Source organism: Talpa europaea, assembly GCF_964194135.1.
Source record: "Talpa europaea genome assembly, chromosome: 12".
Taxonomy (NCBI): Eukaryota; Metazoa; Chordata; class Mammalia; order Eulipotyphla; family Talpidae; genus Talpa; species Talpa europaea.
Genome location: NC_140079.1, coordinates 79,066,370 through 79,088,999, shown reverse-complemented (window position 1 = coordinate 79,088,999; position 22,630 = coordinate 79,066,370). Strand labels below are relative to the sequence as shown.

At 49.0% G+C, this 22,630-nt stretch overlaps 1 protein-coding gene and 1 pseudogene across 2 annotated transcripts; both read left to right on the top strand.

Annotated features, from left to right (window-relative positions):
- Positions 1 to 11,414: 11,414 nt before the first annotated feature.
- CCL24 (C-C motif chemokine ligand 24) lies at positions 11,415 to 13,466 on the top strand (the record flags this gene model as incomplete). The annotated part of the gene is made up of 3 exons (XM_084250151.1): positions 11,415 to 11,487; positions 11,751 to 11,868; positions 13,298 to 13,466. The coding sequence occupies 3 exons, from the start codon at positions 11,415 to 11,417 to the stop codon at positions 13,464 to 13,466; spliced, it is 360 nt and encodes a 119-aa protein (XP_084106277.1).
- Positions 13,467 to 20,052: 6,586 nt separating this feature from the next.
- LOC311180803 (lysine--tRNA ligase-like) lies at positions 20,053 to 21,838 on the top strand (annotated as a pseudogene). Its single transcript has one exon. The product of its transcript is annotated as a lysine--tRNA ligase-like (transcript).
- Positions 21,839 to 22,630: the final 792 nt, after the last annotated feature.

The window sequence follows — 22,630 nt, the reverse complement described above, 5'->3', positions numbered from 1 at the left end:
TGATGAAACTCAACAAAAACAAAGAAAATAATCCAGTCAAAAAATGGGCAGAAGAGCTAAAAAGAAACTTCTCTGAAGAGGAAATGCAAATGGCCAACAGGCATATGAAAAAATGTTCAACATCACTTGTAATCAGGGAAATGCAAATCAAAACTACAATGAGATACCATCTCACACCAGTGAGAATGGCACATATTAAAAAAACTAGCAACAACAAATGTTGGCGAGGTTGTGGAGAAAAAGGAACTCTCCTGCACTGTTGGTGGGAGTGCAAACTGGTCCAACCACTATGGAGAGCTGTGTGGAGATTTCTGGACCTACTAAACATAGAGCTTCCATATGATCCAGCAATTCCACTCCTAGGTATTTACCCAAAGGACACAGAAACATCAATTCCAAAGAGCACCTGTACCCCTATGTTTATAGCAGCACTGTTTACAATAGCTAAACTTTGGAAATAACCCAAACGCCCAAAAATAGATGACTGGATCAAGAAGATGTGGTACATATACACCATGGAATATTACTCAGAATTCAAATAAAATAAACACATGCAATTTGCAGCAACATGGATGGCGCTGGAAGGGATCATGCTCAGCGAAATAAGCCAGAAAGAAAAAGAAAAATACCGGATGGTCTCGCTCATAGCAGGAATCTGGAAAACTTAAATAAGGGACCAGGAAAATGAATAACTATAAGAAAGAAAATACCAAAATCAACAAACAACTATGAACCAGAGACACTCTATGGGGGGTGGGGGGTGGGGAAAGGAGGGCTTGGGGTCAAAATAAGGGGGTTGTAATTGTATGGGGAATATAAAAATAAAATTTAAATAAAAAAATGGTAAAATTTATGGTGATAAAGAGACAGTAAATGGAGTTTGGTTGTTGTTGAAGACAGGGAGGGGAGTGACCTGGACCGGTTTACATTTTAGAAGGAGGTTTCTTTGGGGGGAGGTAAAATGAGAGGCAGCAGAATGGAGTTGAGATGGAATGGATGGGTCAGGGAGTTGTTAAATAGGAAGCATCAACAAAGCTAGAGACATTATTAAACTTGGGGCGGGGACAATAGTGCCTTCTCCAGATAGTAAGGAAGGACACACTAGTTGCTTTTGGGACACGTGAGACATCCGGTGCCATCCCCATCCCCAATCTCCCAACCTCACCACCTCCCTTTTGGAACTCAGTCACATTCCCCTGCCCATGCTCTTCCCCCTCACCCAGGATGCCCTTGACCCCTAGGAGTTCTCTGAAGCTTGTGTGATCCCCTGCACCAAGCCACATCTAGCTTTGCCTTCCCAGAACACTTTGTACCTGCAGGTTCCTGGGGCAATCACTGCCCCTTGTTAACATTTATTGCCAGTCAGGCACTGGGCCAGGAACATTATGTACAGTGGCCCACTCTCTCTTTAAAATGCACTGGAAGCAGAACGTTTCATCCCCATATCTCAGATGACAAAACCGAGGATCTGAACACAGACCTAACTACCTCTCAAGTTCTTGGCCTGATGCCTTGCCATGCTAAGTTGTAATTATTAGTTCATGTTTTTGTCTTGCCAGTCTTTCTTATACGTCGATTCTGACATGGGTCCTTCCCTGGGCTGGATGGGACACCCTCATTTGAAGTTTGACTTTCCTACTTAGAGGTCCGCCAAGAGCTGTGTGCATTTCCCCCTTGGTAAGGAATCTCACTGTCACCGAAGGTGGTCAGTCTGTCTCCGGCTTTGCACGCCTCTAATGTCTTCCTCCTTTGAGCTTTGCCTCTTGTCCCCATTTATGTTCCCTTTGGTGCTCCAACATCTTCAAAGCAGCAATAATTCAGAGACATAGAAGGGAGTTTGTTAGGTCCCCTTGGGCTGTGGTGGCCCCAGTTCACCATCCTGACTGGCTGGCTGGTTAGCAGTGTCCTCAGCTTCAGTCAATACCTGTGCCCTCCTGTTCCTGTTTAAGATGAGATGTGGGCAGCCCTCCCGTCAGGAGACAAAGGGCAAGGCACTCCAAAGCTGCCACCTATCCCATCCATCTCTACCTGCCCAGCTCAGGCACACCCTTTCCGGGAGATGACTTGGGGCGTGTGTGGGAGAAGTCCAGCCTGCCCACAGGCACAATCCTACACCTTGAGCATCTGCACCTGTGAAGGTCTGCATATTGCATGAAGCCAACGTCTCAGAAGTCCCCATGAAACTTGGGCTCCTGAATTTCCCAGTCAAGCAAAGGTGAGATGTGCAGGAGCTCCCCTTCCCTGGCTGGGAGACCCCTCCACTCCTCCCTTTGCCCCTGCCACCCCAGACTTCTGCACTTGGCACTGAGCATGTCACCTCCAAGTAAGTGGCTCCCAGAACCACCTCCTGTTCCTAGTCCTCTAGGTCTGTGTATGTTGGGGCTAGGTTTAGCTGATGAGGGATAGCATGTGAGGAAGGTGCCACAGGTGGCAGTGTCACTCCTAACCTGCTCTCCTGAGTCCTCTGTGCTCCATTGTAAGGGCCACACATCCTTCTGGTGCCTTCCTGCCATGTCCCCAGACCTTGTTGTCTTCAGCTGCCTTGAATTAGGAGGCTGGAGCAGGATGCAGGAGGGCCCTGATGGAGCCTGGGTGGAGGTGCTGGCAGTGAGGGTCAGAAGGAAGGGATGGTCTGAGAGCTAATGAGGAAGGGGCACAAGGCGTTGGCATGGGCACCAACACGACAGTGTAGACTTGCCCGGCTCCGTGGTAAGGGCAGAGGTTCTCTACCAGAAAGATGCCAGACTGGCCTTGCTGCATCATGGTTTTGGGTCATTTAATCTCTCTGAACCTTGGTTTCCCTCACCTGTGAAAGGAGGATAATAAGAGAATCAAATGAGTTCCAAAAAACCAATTGGGGCTTTAAGGAAATACCTGAAGGGGTGCTGATGGGGTCTGACCTGGTCATCAAGTCATGAAAGGGGGGCCTGGAATGCAGCCCCGCACTGAGACTCCAAAAAGAGGAAAGGTGGCTTTCAAAAGCCCATCTTCCAGTCAGTGGGCCAGGAGCCAGGCCTCACCCCCAAGACAGTTGGCCCCCAGTGTTGCACCCTTCCCACAGCACCCAGCCAGGCTGTCTCATCTGGGACGTGAGCAGGGTGGGGCATTTGGATGTGTGCCGTGTCTCTTGGCCTCCAGTTTCCATGGAAAACATTGGGACAGACATTTCCTAAGGGTCTTCCTGTTCTGGTCATCTACAGGATGCCCAGACCTCCCCCCACGGCCTTGCTGGCTCTGCATGAGGAGGCCTTTAGAACTTCTGATACCCCAAACCAACAGCCTCAAGGAGCTTTGCACCAGACTTGCTTCTGTGTATGGAATCTTCTCTTTCATGAGTGGCCCCACCCCCACACGTGCACACAATGATCTGTGCGTGTATGTGCATGTGAGGCATAGGTATCCCTGCTTCTGAAGTCCTTTTGTTCATCCATTCCTTCCCTCTTTGCACATGCTCAATGCTTTCTCCAAATGTGAGAAAATGGCTCTAATTGTCCTCATTTGCAGAAGCCTAGAATACAAGAAGCCTCTTATTTTAAGTAGTTATCAGTCACTTATGTGTAGAGTGAACATCTTTTACTGACTTTCTTTAGAGTAGAAAGTCACATGCATATGAGGTAGGATAGAGGGAGCAAGGAGACACTTGGTCTAAGGGGGGTCTGTCTCCAGGGGAGAAAGATCAAGAAAGAAGGGGGGTCTGAATCTTCAGCAGTCTAAGAACTCCGCCAGGGGACTCTTTGCAGGGAGTTTCCTTTTCTGGCTTGTCAGAAGGTGTGCCGGCGTAGGGGAGCACTGGGGGAAAACCCACTGCTCCCCACTTTCCTGGGCCCTATCAGGGGCCAGTCTGATAAGTCAGACCGTTGGCTGCATAAAGGAGGCAGGTGAGGTCTTTGAGACTGGGAGTGGCCTTAATAAAGCCATTAAGGTGCCACCAAATGAATAAACATTTTGAAAGTTTCCTCGATTTCTCTTCTTTCATTTTTTAAGATTTTATTTTGGGGCCTCCTCGGTGGCGCAGCGGTTGAGCGCTGGGTTGCGAAGCTACCCGCGGCCTCTATGGCGCCGGTTCGATCCCGGCTGCTCCCCGGCCACCGGAAGAGGGTCTCACATGGGCTCAGATCTCTCCTGCCGCCCGCTGCTCCCCTCAGCAGTGTACTTCGGTCCTTCTGCCTGCTCTGCTCCCGCTCTGGCTCTGGTGAATTCTCTCACCCTCCCGCGCTTCTGACTGTACCCAGTGCATGTATAAACAAACAAACAAACAAATAAATAAATAAATAAAACATGCGTCTATATTAAAAAAAAAGATTTTATTTTTATATATTTATGCATACAAGAACTGGGGTATAGGCCAGAGGGGTGGGGCTGAGAGGATTCAACAGAGACAGAGTGGGGAAGAGAGAGGGCTGATCTATTGAAATACACTGCTGAGGGGAGCAGCGGGTCAGGCAGGAGAGGTCTGCTGCACCATGTGGGTTGCTCCCTGGCCAGCTGGGGATCGAACTCGTGCTGCAGAGGCTGAGGACAGCTTCATGGTGCTGTGATTTAATCCCTTGTGCCACCAGGGAGACCCTTTCTTTAATCTTTAATTGAGATAAAATCCACATAACAATAAGTTCATCATTTTAGCCCCTTCAAAGTGTACAGTTGAGAGATATTTTCACAAATTGTATAACCCTTACTACGATCTAATTCTAGAATCTTTCCACTACTCCCAACTCCCTCCTCCCCCCGTCCCAGGCAACCAGGAATCTACTTTAAAGTCTCTACGGATTTACCTAGTCTGGACATTTTTTGTAAATGGAATGCTACATCTGTCACCTAACATATTCCATGTATCAGTACTTCATCCTTTTTTGGGGGTATACTTCATTTCTCTTCATGGTGGAACACAATTCCATTGTACATCCAATGACGGGTGCTTCCGCTCTCTGGCTGTTATGATTAATGCTGCTGTGAACATTCTTTTTTTTTTTTAATATATATTTTTAAATAGTCCCTTTTTTTTTTAATAGGGGCATGTTTTATTCATGTATTTATTTATTTCTTTGATTGTTTTCTTTATACAAGCACTGGGTACAGTCAGAAGCATGGGAGGGTGAGAGAATTCACCAGAGCCAGAGCGGGGAGCAGAACAGGCAGAAGGACCGAAGTACACTGCTGAGAGGAGCAGCGGGCGGCAGGAGAGGTCTGTGCGCCATGTGGGACCCTCCTCCGGTGGCCGGGGAGCAGCCGGGGATCGAACAGACGCTGCAGAGACTGCGAACAGCTTCGCAACCCAGCGCTCAACCGCTGTGCCACCGGGGAGGCCCCTAACTGCTGTGAACATTCTTATACCAGTTTCTGTGTGAACATGTTTTCTGTTCTCTAAGGGATGTATCTCGGAGTGGAATTGTTGGGTCATGTTCCTGTCAAAGTTCAACTTTCTGAGGAAATACTAACTTGTCCACATTGGTTACGCCACCTTACACTCCCACCACAATGTACAAGGATTTCCACTTCCTTGTCAACATTGGTTATTTTCCATTGTCATTCTTTATAGCCAAGCTGGTAGGTGTGAAGTGCTATCTCATTGTGGTTTTGATATGAATTTCCCTGATGATTAATGATGTTGAACATCTTCTCATGGGTTTATTGGCCATTTGAAGAAACAACTAGTTAAATTCTTTACTTATTTTAAAATTGGGTTACTCGTCAGGCCTCCCTGGTGGTGCAGACAGTTGAGCACCGCACTGTGAGGCTGTCCGCAGCTTCTGCAGCGTGGGTTCGATCCCGACCCGCCAGCGAGAATCCCATATGGTGCAGCAGACCGCTCCTGTTGCGCCTGCCGCTCCCCTCAGCAGTGTATTTATCAGTCTGCCTGTTCTGTTCCCCGCTCTGTCTCCGGCGAATCCTCTCACACTCCCGCGCATCTGACCTGTACCCCGGTTCTTGTATAAAAATAAATATATCTTTAAAAAAATTGGATTACTCTTCATTTAACTGTGGAGATACATTAATTTTTAAAGAATATATTCTGGATACTAGAGTTATTGGATGATTTTTCAAATATTTTCTCCCACTATGTGGCTGGCTTTCACTTTCTTGACAGGGTCCTTTCAATTGTAACAGTTTTTAATTTTTTTTTTTTTTTATACAAGCACTGGGTACAGTCAGAAGTGAGGGAGAGTGAGAGAATTCACCAGAGCCAGAGCGGGAGGCAGAGCAGGCAGAAGGACCGAAGTACACTGCTGAGGGGAGCAGTGGGCGGCAGGAGAGGCCTGCGCGCCATGTGGGACCATCCTCCAGTGGCTGGGTAGCTGCTGGGGATCGAACAGGCGATGCAGAGGCTGCGGGCAGCTTCACAACCCAGCACTCAACTGCTGCGGCCACCGGGGAGGCCCAGGTTTTATTTTTAATGAAGTTCAATTTATCTATTTTTCTTTGCTTGTTTTTGCTGTTGGTGTGTATTAAAGAAACTATTACTAAATCTAAGCTCATTAAGATTTACACTTGTTTTCTTCCAACAGTTTTATAGTTCTAGCTCTTACACTTAGCGTTTTGATCCATGTTGAGTTGATTTTTGTATACCGTGCAAGACAGAGGTCCAACTTCATTTACTGGCATCTCCAGTTTCAAGGAACTATTTAAGGACCTTGGCCTTGGCACTCCTGTCAAAAACTAATTTGCTATAAATGTGAGGGTTTATTTCTGGTCTCTCAGTTCTATACCACTGATCTACATGGCACTCTTAATGACACTGTCTCCATTACTTAATTCTATTTATTTATTTTTTTTCTCCATTACTTTAGTTTGGAAATAAGTTTTGAAATTCAGGAGTGTTATTCTTCCAAATTTGTCCTTTGTTTTCAAAATTGTTTTGGCATTCTGGGGTTTCATGCAATTTCATATGAATTTTAGCACCAGCTGGTCCATCTTTCCCTCTCGCTTAGTTTTTCTCTCCTCATATTTCTAACACACTGCCTGGGTGGTTTGGGTTTGGAGAGGGAGGCAGGGACTGTGTGACCATAAGCCAGGTACTTTACCTCTCAGTGCAATGAAATTAATAATATCTGCTCCACAGGGTCATATTGCAAAGATGAGATTCAATGTTATAATACAGTAAAGCTCACCAAAGAGCCTATGGATTGTTTAATCAGTTCATGAGCTTATTAGCAACTTGTAACAAAACAACAAAAATAAGAATTTGGCCACCATTTATGAGGGACTTGATCCGGGCTAGACAGGGAGCCAAGCACTTGATACCAATCATCCTATTCAATCCTTATAATAACCAAAGAGGTAGGTATTATTTCCTTTAGATGAGGATATTCAGTGAGGGCTGGAGGAGTCAAGTTAGGCTGGTCACACAGCTAAAGAGCTGAGCTAAGATTTCAGTCCTGGCTGGTGACTGTCAGGTCCAGAAGGTGGCCCTACATGGTGATGGCTACTAGCCAGTCTTCTAAGGATTTAAGGAGAGGCTTTAAAAAAGTGGGTTCTGGGCTGATTTCCAAGAAGTAGGTCTTAGGAAACCTTCAGGTGTTCTTACCCACGACCTGGCATGCACTGGGGTAGAGGAATGGCATCTCAATGGGGAGTGCTCAGATTCTGCACTTTCTCTCTTTAGCCTTGTAAGGTGGATTTAATGTTCCAAGTAGAGTCAAACTGCATCTTCCCAGGGCCCCTGCCCCAGCCCTTCACTGTTCCTCCTCTGGACGGCTACTCCAGGCAGCTTCCCTAGTTCTACCCCTTTCCTACCTCTCCTGCCAGTGCATCCAGTTACAAAACCAGGCCACAGATTTGACCTTGTGAAATGCACCACAAAGCTGTGGGTCGTGCCACCACCTCAAGATCAAGGCTGAACTCCAAGGATGAGAAACACCAGTGAGCTTGAATTTAGATAGAACTTAGTTCAAATGTCAGCACCATCCTTTTCTGACCCCTAAACTTCAGTTTTCTTGCATATAAAATGTAGAGAATTCATGGAGCTGAGGGGCTTAAGATACCAATTTCGAGGCAAGTTGGGCTCTGCCTGCCTGCTGCCCCTCCTCCTGTCCTGACAGCACCAGCCTTTGCCTGTGGTCTCCTTTTGCACTGTTTAGAGCCACCATCCAATGCTCCCTTTCAGCTCTTCAAATATTTGAAGTCATTTCTTTTGCAAGCTAACAGTCCACTCCTTCCAATTCTTCTCATTGGAATGTGCCTTTTTGCCCTTCGCCCCCCTTTGGCTCACCCCAAGTTTAGTGGTCCAGCTTCACAGCTTTAGGTCCTTTGCTACATCATTGTTCACAGCGTGGCTCAGCCGGGAGGGGCCCAGGACAGCGGCCCCTGCTGCCCTTGTGTGGGGCAGGGCGAGGGCTCCCTCCTCTCTGCTTCCTGTACCTTCTCCTCTTTTCCCAGGTGCTTATTCTTCTCCCAGCCCTCTGCTGCCTCCTCTCCAGTGTCTGCTTCAAGGTCCATGTGAGGAAGAAAGGCCCTCAGAGATCACCTTGACGGGACAGGTTTCCCAGACTTCGGATATTCTTGAGGCACCGTCACCACTTCGGTCCCACGCATAGCATTTATTCTGCAATTTTTCTTTTTGGTCAACTCATATTTTTGACTCTGAGAAAATTACTACCAGAAATAGGAAACCCCCTATCAGAGAGGGCAACCATAACAAGACATGTTTAGATGAAAATGAACAATGGCCACGCGTGTGTCCCCCCTGAGGGTGCAATCCCTGCACTAGGGGGGAGCAGCTCTGGCCACCGCCTCACTTGTGGGCAGAGGAGGAGCCACCACTGGCAGGGGCAGCTCTGCTCAAGAGCCAGGCTTGGGGGTAGGGCCAGTCTCACTTCCCTCTCTCTCTCCCTCCAGCCCCTCATTCCCCTCCCATCTGCCCTCTGTACCTGCTGTTCTGCACACCGCCCCCCCAACTTCCTGGTCCTCCCATTCCTTTTTGTTCCTTCTGCTCCTTACCCCCACCATCCCTTTCTAATCTGCTTTCCTAGAAATCCTCCACCTACTCTTCCTTGACAATCACTCTGGCTATTGGCTCAGGCAAGTGAGAGTGCCCATTCCCCCTGGGAACCAGGATACATAGTTCTGCAGTGGTGTTAGTCACTTAGGCTTTGTAGATTTCATTGTCTCCCTTTGCGAAATAGGGCTGGTAAAACCTGCCCTGCCTACTTCCCTGGGCAGAGCATGAAGATTGTTTTTTTTTTTTTTTGGAGGCCTCAGAAAAGCATCTAAAGGGCATTTTTTACTCAGGGTGGGGAGAACTCTTCACCGCAAGTCCTCCCACTCAGTGACCTCCCGCCTTCCCACTCTGGTTGCAACATGGGGCAGCAATGGCTTCTCCTTGTGCCACCCGTCGGCTCAGCTCTGTCTCCTGCATGCTGTCATGCCTGCACTTCTCCCTTCTCTGACGCACCCCACTCCCAGGCTGCACCGAGTCAGAAAACCCAGACAGAAGACAGGCTATCCCCTCTGAGTTGCTGAGGAGTAAATATAGAACGGGGTGTCAAAATAGAATCATGCAAATCCCTAATGAGTAAAGGGCTTCTCTTTCAGTTCTCCCCGTGCTCTGCCCAGTGAGCAGTGATGTTGCTGATGAGACAAAGGTGCGATATCATGAGCTCATGAGTAGGGCTCCAGCATTTTCCACTCTGTAGAGAAGGCTAGTGTCGCTGGCCTCCTGACATGGGTCTGCCCCGGCAGAGGACCAGGTGGCCTGCCCCTTGGCCATAGGCTGACCCCAGTCACCCGGGTGGAGTCCCTGGGTGGCCCGGGACTCCCTGGTCCAGAGGCCGTGACTCAGATTTTCTCCATCGTCCTATAAACACTGGCCCTGGGACAGGTGAGCTTCTCCAGACTTGGTGCATATGGAAATGAGGCAATGACCTCAGGATGCTCATGTTCAAGTGGGAGACACTAATACAGAACCCGCAGTCACCAGGGTGACAGGTGCGTGTCCACTCCCCTAAGTGAGCAGAGAAGACAGAGCATTCCCAGAGAGGTGCATGAAGAAGACAGGGAGTAGAGGGGAGGGAGGGCTTGGGGACTGAAGGCAGCAGTGACATGAGTCTCAAAACATGGGGTTTTGCCCTGGATCCCAGAATAGGGGTCTGAATCAAGTGGGTACCATCACACTCAGTCTGACAAGTCACTTCAATCCCAAACAATTGAACTGATGGTTATGATCTGGGAAGTCCGGAGTGCTTATGCTGCCTCCCACCCACCCTTAGCACAGCTGCCCACGTTAAATGTGCCTTCCAATTTCATCCCAGCAGAAGCGGCGGTTCTTCCTATGTTCCTCAGTGTCCCACGCAAACCCCTTGTCTCAGGAAGATCCTGAGAAGGGGATTTGATTTATTAGGCAAACGATTCACTAGGAAGTGTTCCCAGGGGAACCAACAAGGATGGGGGAAGTGGACGTGGAAGACAAGGAGACTCACAAAGTCTCACCTCACGGAGGGTAACAGACTCAACCTCGGGACTCGTGGGCAGGAGGGTCGGGCTGGCCCTGGAGCCTGCATCCTTCCAGCAGACACTTGCCAGGGCTGCTGTGGAGGATGTGCATTTCTGGGCACTGCTCGCTTTCCTAGCGTCCGTGGGCTGGGTGGCCCGAAGCCTGAGGCCGGGAATGCCAGGTCACCAAGAGCTGGTGTGCACAAACAGGTGAGGGGGCCCAAGGAGACACAGGTGTACGCCCCACTCCTTGGTCAACATTCGCAATGGCTTTTGTTCCTACACTTGACCGCAGATCTCTCCCCCCACCAGAAGTCTGATAAGCAGCACATGCTAATGAAGAGTTGGAACATGATGAATGAATGAATGAATGGCGATGGGATGACTGTCCTCCTTTTCAACTGAAGAAGCTGAGGCTCAGAGGGCAAGTGGCTTACACAGGACCCCACAGGGAGTGAGCAGCCCGGCCAGGATCCTCAGCAGGCCTCTGACTCTGTATCTGGCACTTTTGCACTTTGCACGGCACAGGCAATGCTCCCCTCCCCCAGCCCTTTCTCAGAACACCCCAAATATCCCTGACTCAGCTGGGCACCAACTTCCCCTTTCAACCTCAGAGGGATCAAGGCTTTCAAGGAAGTCTGGGAGAGGGGGTGAGTGTTTCTTCCTAGCTGCCCCTATAAAGGGCAGAAAGACATTAGGGTGTTCCACAGGGAACCAGGCCCCTTGTCCCCAGTCCCTCTTCTCCTGCACCCCAGATTTCTAAAGATTTGTTTATTTATGCATACAAGAACTGGGCTACAGGCCAGAGGTGTGGGGGTGAGAGGATTCAGCAGAGATAGAGTGGGGAGCAGAACAGGCAGACTGACTGAAATACACTGCTGAGGGGAGCAGATAGATTCAGAGGTTGTGTCTTAACCCCTTGTGCCAACAAGGAGGCCCTCCTGCACCCCAGTTTTGAGCTCAGCGCTGCCTTCTCTGCTCTCCAGGTCATGGCAGGTACCACAACCCTTGTCTCCATCCTCCTGCTCCTGGCCCTGTGTGCCCACTGCCTTGCCCCTGCAGGTAAGACTTCTGGGATCTCCCAGGCAGGATAGGGGATCTCTCAGAAGGACAGTTGTCTGAGGGCAAGAGTGTGGCTGGGATGATATAGTGGAGGATGAAGACTGACCGACCTGCTACTGGAAGGGAACCAGACAGAGAAGGGAACCGCTCAGTGGCTGGTGTGGAGGTGCTTAGTGTTGGGCTGGGCTCATATCCGAAGCCCAGAGTTTAGGGAAGCCTGAGAAGGAAAATGACCCTTTTCTTCCTCCTCTCACCCCCCACAGACTCCGTGGTCATCCCCTCTACCTGCTGCATGAGCTTCATTTCCAAGAGAATTCCTGAGAGCCGAGTAGTCAGCTACCAGTTCTCCAGCAAGAGTGTCTGCCCCAAGGCGGGGGTGATGTAAGTACCTCCCCTCTGAGTCCCTGATGGGAGGGGTCTGGGAGACTTGGGTTTACAATGTCACTGAGGCAGAAAGTCAGAGAGCCCAGCCCTGTGACCCTGGGGAAGTCATGTCACCGCTCTGGGCCTCAGTTTACTCAGCCATAACACTAGGAGGGAGATTTAGAGTCAGCCGTTGCCCACTGAGCCCTAAGTGTACACTAGGCATGTTGGGGCAAACAGCATTATGTTTTTATTTTCAAGATTCATTTATTTACACAAGTACCGGGGTACAGGTCAGAGGTGCAGGAGGGTGAGAGAATTCGCCAGAGACAGAGCAGGGAGCAGAACAGGCAGATGGACCAAGGACACTGCTGAGGGAGCAGCGGGTGAGGCAGGAGAGATCTGCGGCACCATGTGGGTTTCTCCCTGGGTGGTCAGGAATCGAACCTGTGCTGCAGAGGCTGCAGACAGCTCCACAGTGCTGCGCTCAACCCACTGTGCTACCGGGGAGGCCCACAGCATTATCTTCACTAAGCCTCTCAAACAGTCCATGGCTAGAGATGGCTATCGCCATTTTAGAGAAAGCAGCTGAAGTTCAGAGAAGTCACCTGCTCAAAGTCACCCAGGATGTCACATAAGTTCAGTGCTGCCTTTACAAAAGGCAGTGGGTGTGAACACACTTTACAAACAGTGACATGTCAGAGGAACGTGATATTAGAAAATTTTCCCCAACGGCACCAGACCCATGTCCGTGGCCTGGCACCCCAAGCTCAGAGCCAGCTTGGGAGATAGCACCTCACTGCACCCTCCTGGCTCTGGCTTCCTGATGGGCCAGGTCCTGGTTGCACCTGGAAGGAGGCTCCCCACTTCTCTCTCTCTCTCTCTTTTTTCTTTTTAAAGATTTTTTAAATTTATTATTTATTTACGCAAGAACCGGGACACAGGCCAGATGTGCGGGGGTGAGAGGATTCACCAGAGACAGAGCAGCAACAGAACAGGCAGACTGACGAAATACACTGCTGAGGGGAGCAGTGGGCACGACAGGAGAGGTCTGCTGCACCATGTGCGCTGCTCCGTGGCCGGTGGGGATCGAACTGGTACCAGAGGTTGTGGACAGCTTCGCAGTGCTGCGCTCAACCGCCTGCGCCAGTAGGGAGCCCCCCCCCCCACTTTTGTCTTAAGGATATTCAATGCATTTTCTATTCTCCCCCCTTCTCTGTGGATAAAGATTGTGTCTCTCCCTGCATCCATCTGTCCCTCCCTGTCAGACAGGTAGGCTGCTGAACGCGAGCTTGGAGCAGAGACAGATGCTCAGACAGACGTCACAGCAGCGCTCGCGAGGAGGCCAGGCAATAAGTCTTCCTCCTTGGGCCTCCGCGCCCACCTCCTCATAAAGTGGCCTCATGTCCCAGCCAGGTCTCAGTGTGCCCTGTCATTCTTCCCACAGCTTCACCACCAAGAAGGGCAAGAAGTTCTGTGGCAACCCTGAGGACCATTGGGTCCAGAGGTACATGAAGAATCTGGATGCCAAGAGGAGAAAGACCTCCGCTGGGACTGCGCCGATGGCTGCCACAGTCAGTGCTCTGAGACGCCCTTGCAACAGCCCCTCCATCTAAGTCCCTGGCCCTCCGCCCTGAGCTCCAGCCCAGGCCTCGCTCCTTGCCAGGCCACTTGGGGTCTGGTGAGCCAGCACATTTAGGGGAAGAACTAATGTTCCTGTTTCTTAGCATCACTCTCAAGGGATATGTCTAGTCCATAAAAGTCCCCAGGCAGCGGAGGCCTGCTGCTTGGAGCGTGGCTCTGGCCTTCCCTGAGTGGGGGGAGAAGGTTCCAGAAGGAGGGTGGTGGCAGCTCTGTGTCTTCCTGAACTGGAGCTGCCCCTTCTCTGACTTCCAGTCTCCCTCTGAGTGCAGGTGCACATGAGAGACCCTGTTTACTCCTTAGTCTGTCTGTCCATGTAAGGCTGGAGACCCATCTGGCATGTTGGAGATGCTCCAGGCTTGCCCCGTTTCTAGCGCTCCAAGTGCTTGCTTCTCATGGGCTATGATTAACAAAGTTGTCAGGAGTCATTGCTTTTTGTAAAGCAAGGGACATGGAAGATCAGGATGAGGGGCCAGTCTGAGTAGTTTAATTCTTTTGTGAAGCTACGGCTTCTACAAGATGTTCCACTTTGTGATATGACTTGTTCCATGCTGTTTGGGGGACAACGATTTGCTCTGCCTTTAAGGTTGGTCTTTCCCCACATTTTGAGGAGATAGGACCCGAGCTTTCTTCCCCCTATGCGTGAGAATCTGTGTGGTTTGTTGTAAAGAATGCAGACATACTTGCTTTCCTCAAATGACAATCTGAGTAAAATGTGATTCCCCCTTTGAGGGTGTTGTGTCTTGCCTTCCTTGTCTCCCCTGGATGTTAGGGTTGTGAGCATTGGAGTGCTTGTCCCCAAGAGCACCCTGAGTAATCTAGCTGAGACCGGGAGGGGTGAAGTCTGAGCCTAGGGCATCCAGGAGTGGTCTAGTCTGTTCTTGGGGAAACTGTTATTAACTTTGAAAAACTCACATGCACTCCTGGATTCAGTTAATGTTTTCAAAATTTTCAATAGATCACCTTGTTGCATAGGAAGTTGTTACATGTATAGGGGGTCATAAGATTTTAAAAAATGGTCTCTGGCTTCAAAGAATTATAGAGAAAAATACACCCCTCAGACACACACACACACACACACGTCAAGAGTTGAATGAGTTTAATACCAATCCTGCTATACCAAGATATATTTTTAAGCAAAAAAAGAAGCAAGGTACATAAGGGATAGTGCTGTGTGATCCTATTTCTGCCCCCACCCCTGCCCTGCCAAATGCAGAGCTGACTCTTGTACAATGGGAAGGTTAGGGGATTGAAAATCCTCATGTGATTTTTGATTCCCCCAAAACCTAACAAAGTTGTCATTTGGTGGGCATGGGTGGTGGGGTATAACGGTTGGTTTCTGGACCTTCTCTCCCCAAAATTTGCCTCTCCAAATCTGAGAGGCTTGAATGCTCAGGTTCACCAATAGACATGCAAGCTTGGTTGACTCTGTGGGAACTCACAGATATGGAGGGTCAGTTGTATCTACCGAAAAAGATCCACTATGTGGGGACCCCCACAGTTCAAACCCATGTTGTCTGAGAGGCAGCTGCACACATGATTTGCAACCCGATGAGCACACAGACTCTCCAGAGCAGTTGCCTATGGCAAGTCAGGACTAGAGTCCTGGGTAGAGGACACACAACTTCGTCAGTACTTTTCTATGTTTTTGAACTTTTTAACTGTGTATTTATCCTTTTTGTAATAAAAATGAGTATAATAAAAGCTGTCAATGTGCTGCCCACCGCCTTTTCTACGGCCATACCACTTCACTGTGCTCCTGACTTCTCCCAAAGCCAGCAGTGTCTCACCTGGGCCAGACACTTCCTCCCAAAGGTCACTCTGTGGCAGACCAGAGAGTGGCAGGGAATGTGCAGCCCCTAGGCAGCCCCCCATCACTGGCCAGTGAGAGCGGGCCCCTCACTCTTGGCTGCAACTCGGGCCGTGAGTTCACGAGTTCTACTCTAGACATTCTGCCTGTAGTTTCCCAATCAGCAGCTGGCAACACGTGCCTGGTTACTGTCTATCCTCCTTGTCAGTGTCTCTGCAGCAATTACATAAATTACGTGAATGCATGGCTTGGGGTCTGCTCTTGGGGGAATCTAAGCCAAAATAGTTTAAAAGACGAGAGAGAGAGAGAGAGAGAGAGAGAGAGAGAGAGAGAGAGAGAGAGAGAGAGAGAGAGAGAGAGAATGAACTTGGACTTAGGTTTGACCCCAGTATCCTTAGTTTTTGTCTGTGTGAAACTGAAGGAATCCAACTGTCTGCTGGCCTCAGTTTCCACATCTGTAAAATGGGCTTCAAAGAAGTATCTCTTTTGGGCCTCCCTGGTGGTACAAGGGGTTAAGACGCAACCTATGAAGCTGTCCACAGCCTCTGCAGCATGAGTTCAATCCCGGCCAGGGAGCTGACCCACATGGCGCAGCAGACCTTTCCTGTCTCACCTGCTGCTCCCCTCAGCAGTGTACTTCAGTCAGTCTGCCTGTTCTGCTCCCCACTCTGTCTCTGGTGAATTCTCTCACCTCCCACACCTCTTCCCTGTAGCCCAGTTCTTGTAAGCATAAATAAATCTTTAACTTTTTTTTTTTAATTTACTTTTATACAAGAACTGGGGTATAGGCCATATGCGCGGGAGGGTGAGAGGATTCACCAGAGACAAAGTGATGAGCAGAACAGGCAGACTGCCGAGATACACTGCTGAGGGGAGCAGCGGGCCTGACAGGAAGGGTCTACTGTGCCATGTGGGATTCTCGCTGGCCGGCCAGGATCGAACCCGCACTGCAGAGCCTGCGGACAGCTTCACAGCAGGGCGCTCATCCGCCTGAGCCATTAGGGAGGCCCCAAATAAATAAATCTTTTTTTTTAAAAAAAAAAAGCACTGAAAAGATTGTCTTAAAAAGAAAAGAAGTATCTATTTCATGGGTTAGTCATGAGGACAAATAAGGCAATTGGTGCTTGGGTGGCAATTTTCTCCATGCCTGGTCCATACCAAAAGCTGGTGGCTTGGCTGGGAGGCAGAGAAGAGGAAGGTGGTCTTTTGGCCATAATAGTCCCACTGATGCTTCTGTGGACATTTCTTCAGATTGTGTCCACTGCTTTCTCCTGTGTCATTTCTCCCATGGTCATTAAATGCCTCTAGAGAAGAAAGCACTGATGGGAGAGATGACTTTGGGTCATCTGAGTAATCTACTAGAAATCCTGGCTTGTTTCTACCAGATCTTGCTCTGGAACGTGAGTCCTGGCCATAGATATCCAGGCAGTGTTGGGAGGTGACACCCTCTTGCCTGGGCAGGACACCAACACATGCACTGAGCCACAAGCTCCCTTTCTCAAATTACCTTGGGAAGGAGTCATTCCAGAGAAGGGGGCATCAGGAGTTGGCTGTGGTCAGGGAAGGACTGGGTTCATTTTGTGACCAAGTTAAGCCAAAGTTGATCCTCATTTGGAGATACCCTGCCTCCAACAAAGCCTGTCCTGTGATTTATTAAAACTGAGTTTAAAGCTCTATCGTGGGCCTCCCCGGTGGCGCAGCGGTTGAGCGCTGGGTTGCGAAGCTGCCCGCGGCCTCTGCGGCGCCGGTTCGATCCCCGGCTGCTCCCCGGCCACCAGAGGAGGGTCCCACATGGCGCGCAGACCTCTCCTGCCGCCCGCTGCTCCCCTCAGCACTGTACTTCGGTCCTTCTGCCTGCTCTGCTCCCCGCTCTGGCTCTGGTGAATTCTCTCACCCTCCCGCGCTTCTGACTGTACCCAGTGCATGTATAAACAAAACAAACAAACAAACCAGCAAAACAAATAAATAAAGCATGCCTCTATAAAAAAAAAAAAAAAAAAAGCTCTATCGTAAGCAACTGGATGGTATATCAAGAAGTACAATTATAATCCAAGAGTGGGCGAGGAAGAGAGCACAGAGAGTTCTTGAGTCCCAGGGATGAGAAAAGGAAAAAAAAGACCCAGAAAAGCAGTTCTCAGTCTTACCTGAGCTTCAGAATCAGCATCTGCTTTTAAATGCAGATTCTGGCTCCCCGCCCTATATGGAATGTCTACCCTGCTGGGAAGGGGCCCAGAAATCTGCATTCTTGAAAAAACTGCCTAAATTGGTGCAGCCACTATGAAAATAATATGGAGAGTCCTCAAAAAATTAAAAACTAAGACCTCCGTAGTGACACAGAGGTTAAAGTCTCAGTGCTGTCAAGCTATCGCCAGCCACTGTGGCCTGAGTTCCATCCCAGCCAGGGAGCTACCCACATAGCGCAGCAGACCTCTCCTATCTCACCCACTGCTCCCCTCAGCAGTGTACTTTAGTCAGTCTGCCTGTTCTGTCTCCACTCTGTCTCTAGTGAATTCTCTCGCTCCCCACACCTCTGGCCTGTACCCCAGTTCTTGTATGCATAAATAAATAAAACAAATCTTTTTAAAAAATTAATAGCTACCCTGCAATCCCACTTCTGGGTATTTACCTAAAGGAAATGAAAATACCACCTCAGAGGTATCTACACTCCCAAGTTCCTTATAGCTAAAGACATGGAAACAAACCAAGCAGCCATCAATGGACAAGTGGATAAAGAAATGTGGGGGGTGTGTGTGTGTGTGTGTGTTTGTGCCTGTATGGAATGGAATGGAATATTACTCAGCATAAAAAGGAATAAAATCTTCCATTTATGATAACATGGATAGACTTTGAGGGCATCCAGATGGAGACTTCTGCCTCCAGACTCCTTGCCCAGGGGCAGAGTCCACTAGTGAGCACAGTTCTGATTCCAGATAGCTGTGGCAAGATAAAGACGGGACATCATAAAGTTTTATACTTGTTCAAGGCTTTCAAACTTCTCAGAACTTTATCTTTTTCTTTCCCCTCCTCTTGGAAATCTCTTTTTCTGCTCCTCTGGACTTTTTCACTTCTGCACTGCCTCCCCAGCCAGCTCTCCTACTGGGTTCAACAAGTCTCTATCCAGGGCTCTCAGCAGACAGTGTCCAGGGGAGTCGCTATCCAGGTGTCCCCTTCAGCAGATCAGTTCTTTCAGAAAGGCCACCGCTCCTCTCTTCTCCATCCTTGCTTCTTTCTCAGAAGACCTGCTGGGAGGGGCTGGTTTTGTTTCCAGAATGGTCCTAGTTTAGTTCTAGGTCTTAGCCTTGCAAAGCTATTTATTGCAAAGAATTCCAAGAGCTCTTTCTCCAACTTGACCTCTTTATTAAACGGTAATGAACTAGCTTCCCAGAATTGCAGGCGTGCCCATTTCCAGAAAACCCCTTCAGAAGTCATGAAGTTTGAAGGTCTCCCTGAAAGCTGTGTGCCCAAGTCTCTCAACCCTGCATTCTGCCAGAGACACACGCCAATCTCTGGGGAGATTATTCTGTTATTGACCACACAAGCGTATGTAGTCTCTTTCCTGGAATGCTCAGGCCAAACAGGACAATGTGGAGACCCAGGCTCACCCACCCACCCCTCCTGCCTGGGCTCCTATGCAATTCCACCTCCACTTCATTTTTGAGTGGCCAAAACAGATCTGCCAATACATATAACCAATTTTAGAGAAGACTTTTGCCACTACCTTTCTCTGGAATCCTCATAATTTTCCTCCTGACTCCCTAACTTCTACATCACATGCCTCCCATCAGCATGCTGTGAGTGTGACCTGGTCACACTGTCACCCAGGGACCCCTATCTGACAGTCACCCGAGGTAACCTCTCAGGAGGTTTCCTGAGAAACGGGAAACCTCTCAGGAGGTTTCCTGAGAACGGGAAAAGCAATCAGTGGTTTGTTCTTGTGTTTATATGGAAGTGATTGCAACTCCCTTCTGGAATTGCTGCTTTGAAATTTTGCCAGCCCTTGAAGCCTCGATAGGCACCCCATCTTATATACCAGGTCAGTGTTTGCTCTCCGCTTTGATAGCCTACCCAAATCGCCCAGTTGTTTTGGCTCCAGGACGGAGCCTGCAGCAAGCCAGGTTTGAGTCCTTCTGCAGGGTAGCAGGCAGGGCAAGACACTAAGAGGCCCAGAGACAGGACAGGCCCAGCAGGAATCCCACCAGGCTCTGAACCTTGTCTCCACCACCTACTGGCTATGTGACCTTGAAAAAGTCACCTCCCCCACTGAACCTGTTTTTGAGGATGAAAGGGGAAGAAGAAAAACCCCAATGAGTGATTGATTGATTGCCTCTCACCTGTGAGAAGGCCATTCTTCAACAAATGTTGGAGAGTACTGGGGAGCAGGGTCCTTATGCATGGTGGGCAGGCACGTAAATTGGTGCAGCCGCTGTAGAAAGCAATGTGGAGTCTTCACATGTTAAAAATAGAAATTCTATAAAATCCCTGTGTCTCAGTTCTGGGCAATTTTCCCCCCACTGATGTGCCCTCATGTTTATTGCAGAATTATTTGCAGCAGCCAAGAGCTGGGAACAATCTATGTGCCTGTCAATGCACAGATAGACACAGCAGGAAGGTGCAGTAGATACACGCAATGTAAGTTATTCAGCTATTAAATAAAAAAGATGACTCTCCCCCCAGAAGGGTTGGGGCCTCCGACGGTGATCTGGAATTCGCGCTGTGAACTTCATCCCTTTCTGGTCTGGCAGGCGGGGAAGATGGCCACGGTGCACGGGGCCGAGGAGAAAGTGGATGGCGGTGAGGCGAAACTGAGCAAAAATGAGGTAAAGAGACGCTTGAAAGCTGAGAAGAAAGAAGCCAAGCAGAAGGAGCTCAGTGAGAAGAAACTAAGTCAGGCTGCAACCGCTGCCACCAACCACACCTCTGACAATGGAGTGGCTGCTGAGGAAGAGAGCCTGGAACCAAATCAATACTACAAGATCCGCAGTCGAGCAGTCCACCAACTGAAAGTCAAAGGGGAAGACCTGTACCCACACAAATTCCATGTAGATATCTCGCTCACTCAGTTCCTCCAGGAATACAATCACCTGCAACCTGGAGATCACCTGACTGACATCACCTTAAAAGTGCCAGGTAGAATCCATGCCAAAAGAGCTTCTGGATGAAAGCTCGTCTTCTATGACCTTCGAGGAGAGGGGGGTCAAGTTGCAAGTCATGGCCAATTCCAGGAATTATAAATCAGAGGAAGAATTTATTCATATCAATAACAAACTGTGGCAGCGAGGAGACATAATTGGAGTCAGGGGAATCCTGGGAAAACGAAGAAGGGTAAGCTGAGCATCATTCCCTATGAGATCCTGCTGCTGTCTCCTTGCTTGCATATATTACGTCATCTTCACTTTGGCCTCAAAGATAAGGAGACACGGTATCGTCAGAGACACGGTATCGTCAGACTTTGTGAGGCAGAAATTTATCATCTGCTCTAAGATCATCACATTTATAAGAAGTTTCTTGGATGAGTTGGGCTTCCTAGAGATTGAAACTCCCATGATGAACGTCATCCCAGGAGGAGCCATGGCCAATCCTTTTATCACCTACCACAATGAGCTGGATATGAATTTGTACATGAGAATTGCCCCAGAACTCTATCATAAGATGCTAGAAGCATCGACCAGATGCCAGATGATTGGTGGCATCGACCAGATTTATGAAATTGGACACCAGTTCCGGAATGAAGGAATTGATTTGCCTCACAATCCTGAGTTCACCACCTATGAATTTTACATGGCCTATGCAGACTATCACGACCTCGTGGAATTCACAGAGAAGATGATCTCAGGTATGGTGAAGCACATTACAGGTTGTTACAAGGCCACCTACCACTCAGATGGCCCAGAAGGCCCAGCCATTGAGATTAATTTCACCCCACCCTTCCAGAGAACAAACATGGTAGAAGAGCTTGAGAAAGCCCTGGGTGTGAAACTGCTGGAAACATGCCTTTTTGAAACTGAAGAAACTCAGAAAGTTCTTGATATCTGTGTTGCAAAAGCTATTGCATGTCCATCACCTCACACCACAGCCAGAATCCTTGGTAAGCTCTTTGGGGAGTTACTGGAAGTGAATTGCATCAATCCTATGTTTATCTGTGATCACCCGCAGATAACGAGCCTGTTGACCAATGGCAACGTTTTAAAGAGGGTTCGACTGAGAGGTTTGAGCTGTTTGTCATGAAGAAGGAAATATTCAATGCCTACACCGAGCTGAATGATCCAGTGCGGCAGCACCAGCTTTTTGAAGAACAAGTCAAGGCCAAGGACGCTGGCGATGATGAGGCCATGTTCGCAGATGAAAACTTTTGTACTGCCCTGAAATACAGGCTGCCCGCTACAAGTGGCTGGGGCATGGGCATCGACCGCCTCACCATGTTTCTCACAGACTCAAATAACATAAAAGAAGTACTTCTGTCTCCTGCCATGAAACAAGAAGGAGAACGTAGCAGCTACCGATTGATCTGAAAGTACCACCTCTGGCACATCTGTCTAGAAAAATCACAATTGCAAGTTGTAAAACTCAGGCACCTTTGCATTTCTGTTGAAGCTCAAGGCCTGCAAGGGATTCTTGTTTGTTTGTTTTTTTTAAAGATTTATTTATTTATTTATTTATACAAGCACTGGGTACAGTCAGAAGCGCAGGAGGGTGAGAGAATTCACCAGAGGCAGAGCGGGGAGCAGAGCAGGCAGAAGGACCGAAGTACACTGCTGAGGGGAGCAGCGGGCGGCAGGAGAGGTCTGTGCGCCATGTGGGACCCTCCTCCGATGGCCGGGGAGCAGCCGGGAATCAAACCAGCGCTGCAGAGGCTGCGGACAGCTTCACAACCAGCGTTCAACTGCTGCGCCATCGGGGAGGCCCTGCAAGGGATTCTTGTGAGTTGCTCTCCCGCCAGGGAGAGAAGAGGAATAAAGGATTCCTTTTTATGTCTTGTTCCCAAATAAACAAACGAAAAAAGATGAAATCCTGTCATTTGCAACAATCTGGGAGGGTTTAGAAGGTATCAAGCTTAGTGAAATAAATCAGATGGAGAAAGACAAATACTATTTGAGTTTACTCCTATGTGTTATACAGGAAAAATCAAACAAATGATTTAAATAAAATGAAAAGAAACTTTTAGACAATAAGGCCAAATTAGCAAGGGCAGGGGTACAGGCCAGATGTGCAGGAGGGTGAGAAGATTCACCAGAGACAGAGGGGGAACAGAACAGGCAGACTGATGAAATACACTGCTTGAGGGGAGCAGCGGGCAAGACAGGAGAGGTCTGCTTACCATGTGGGTTGCTC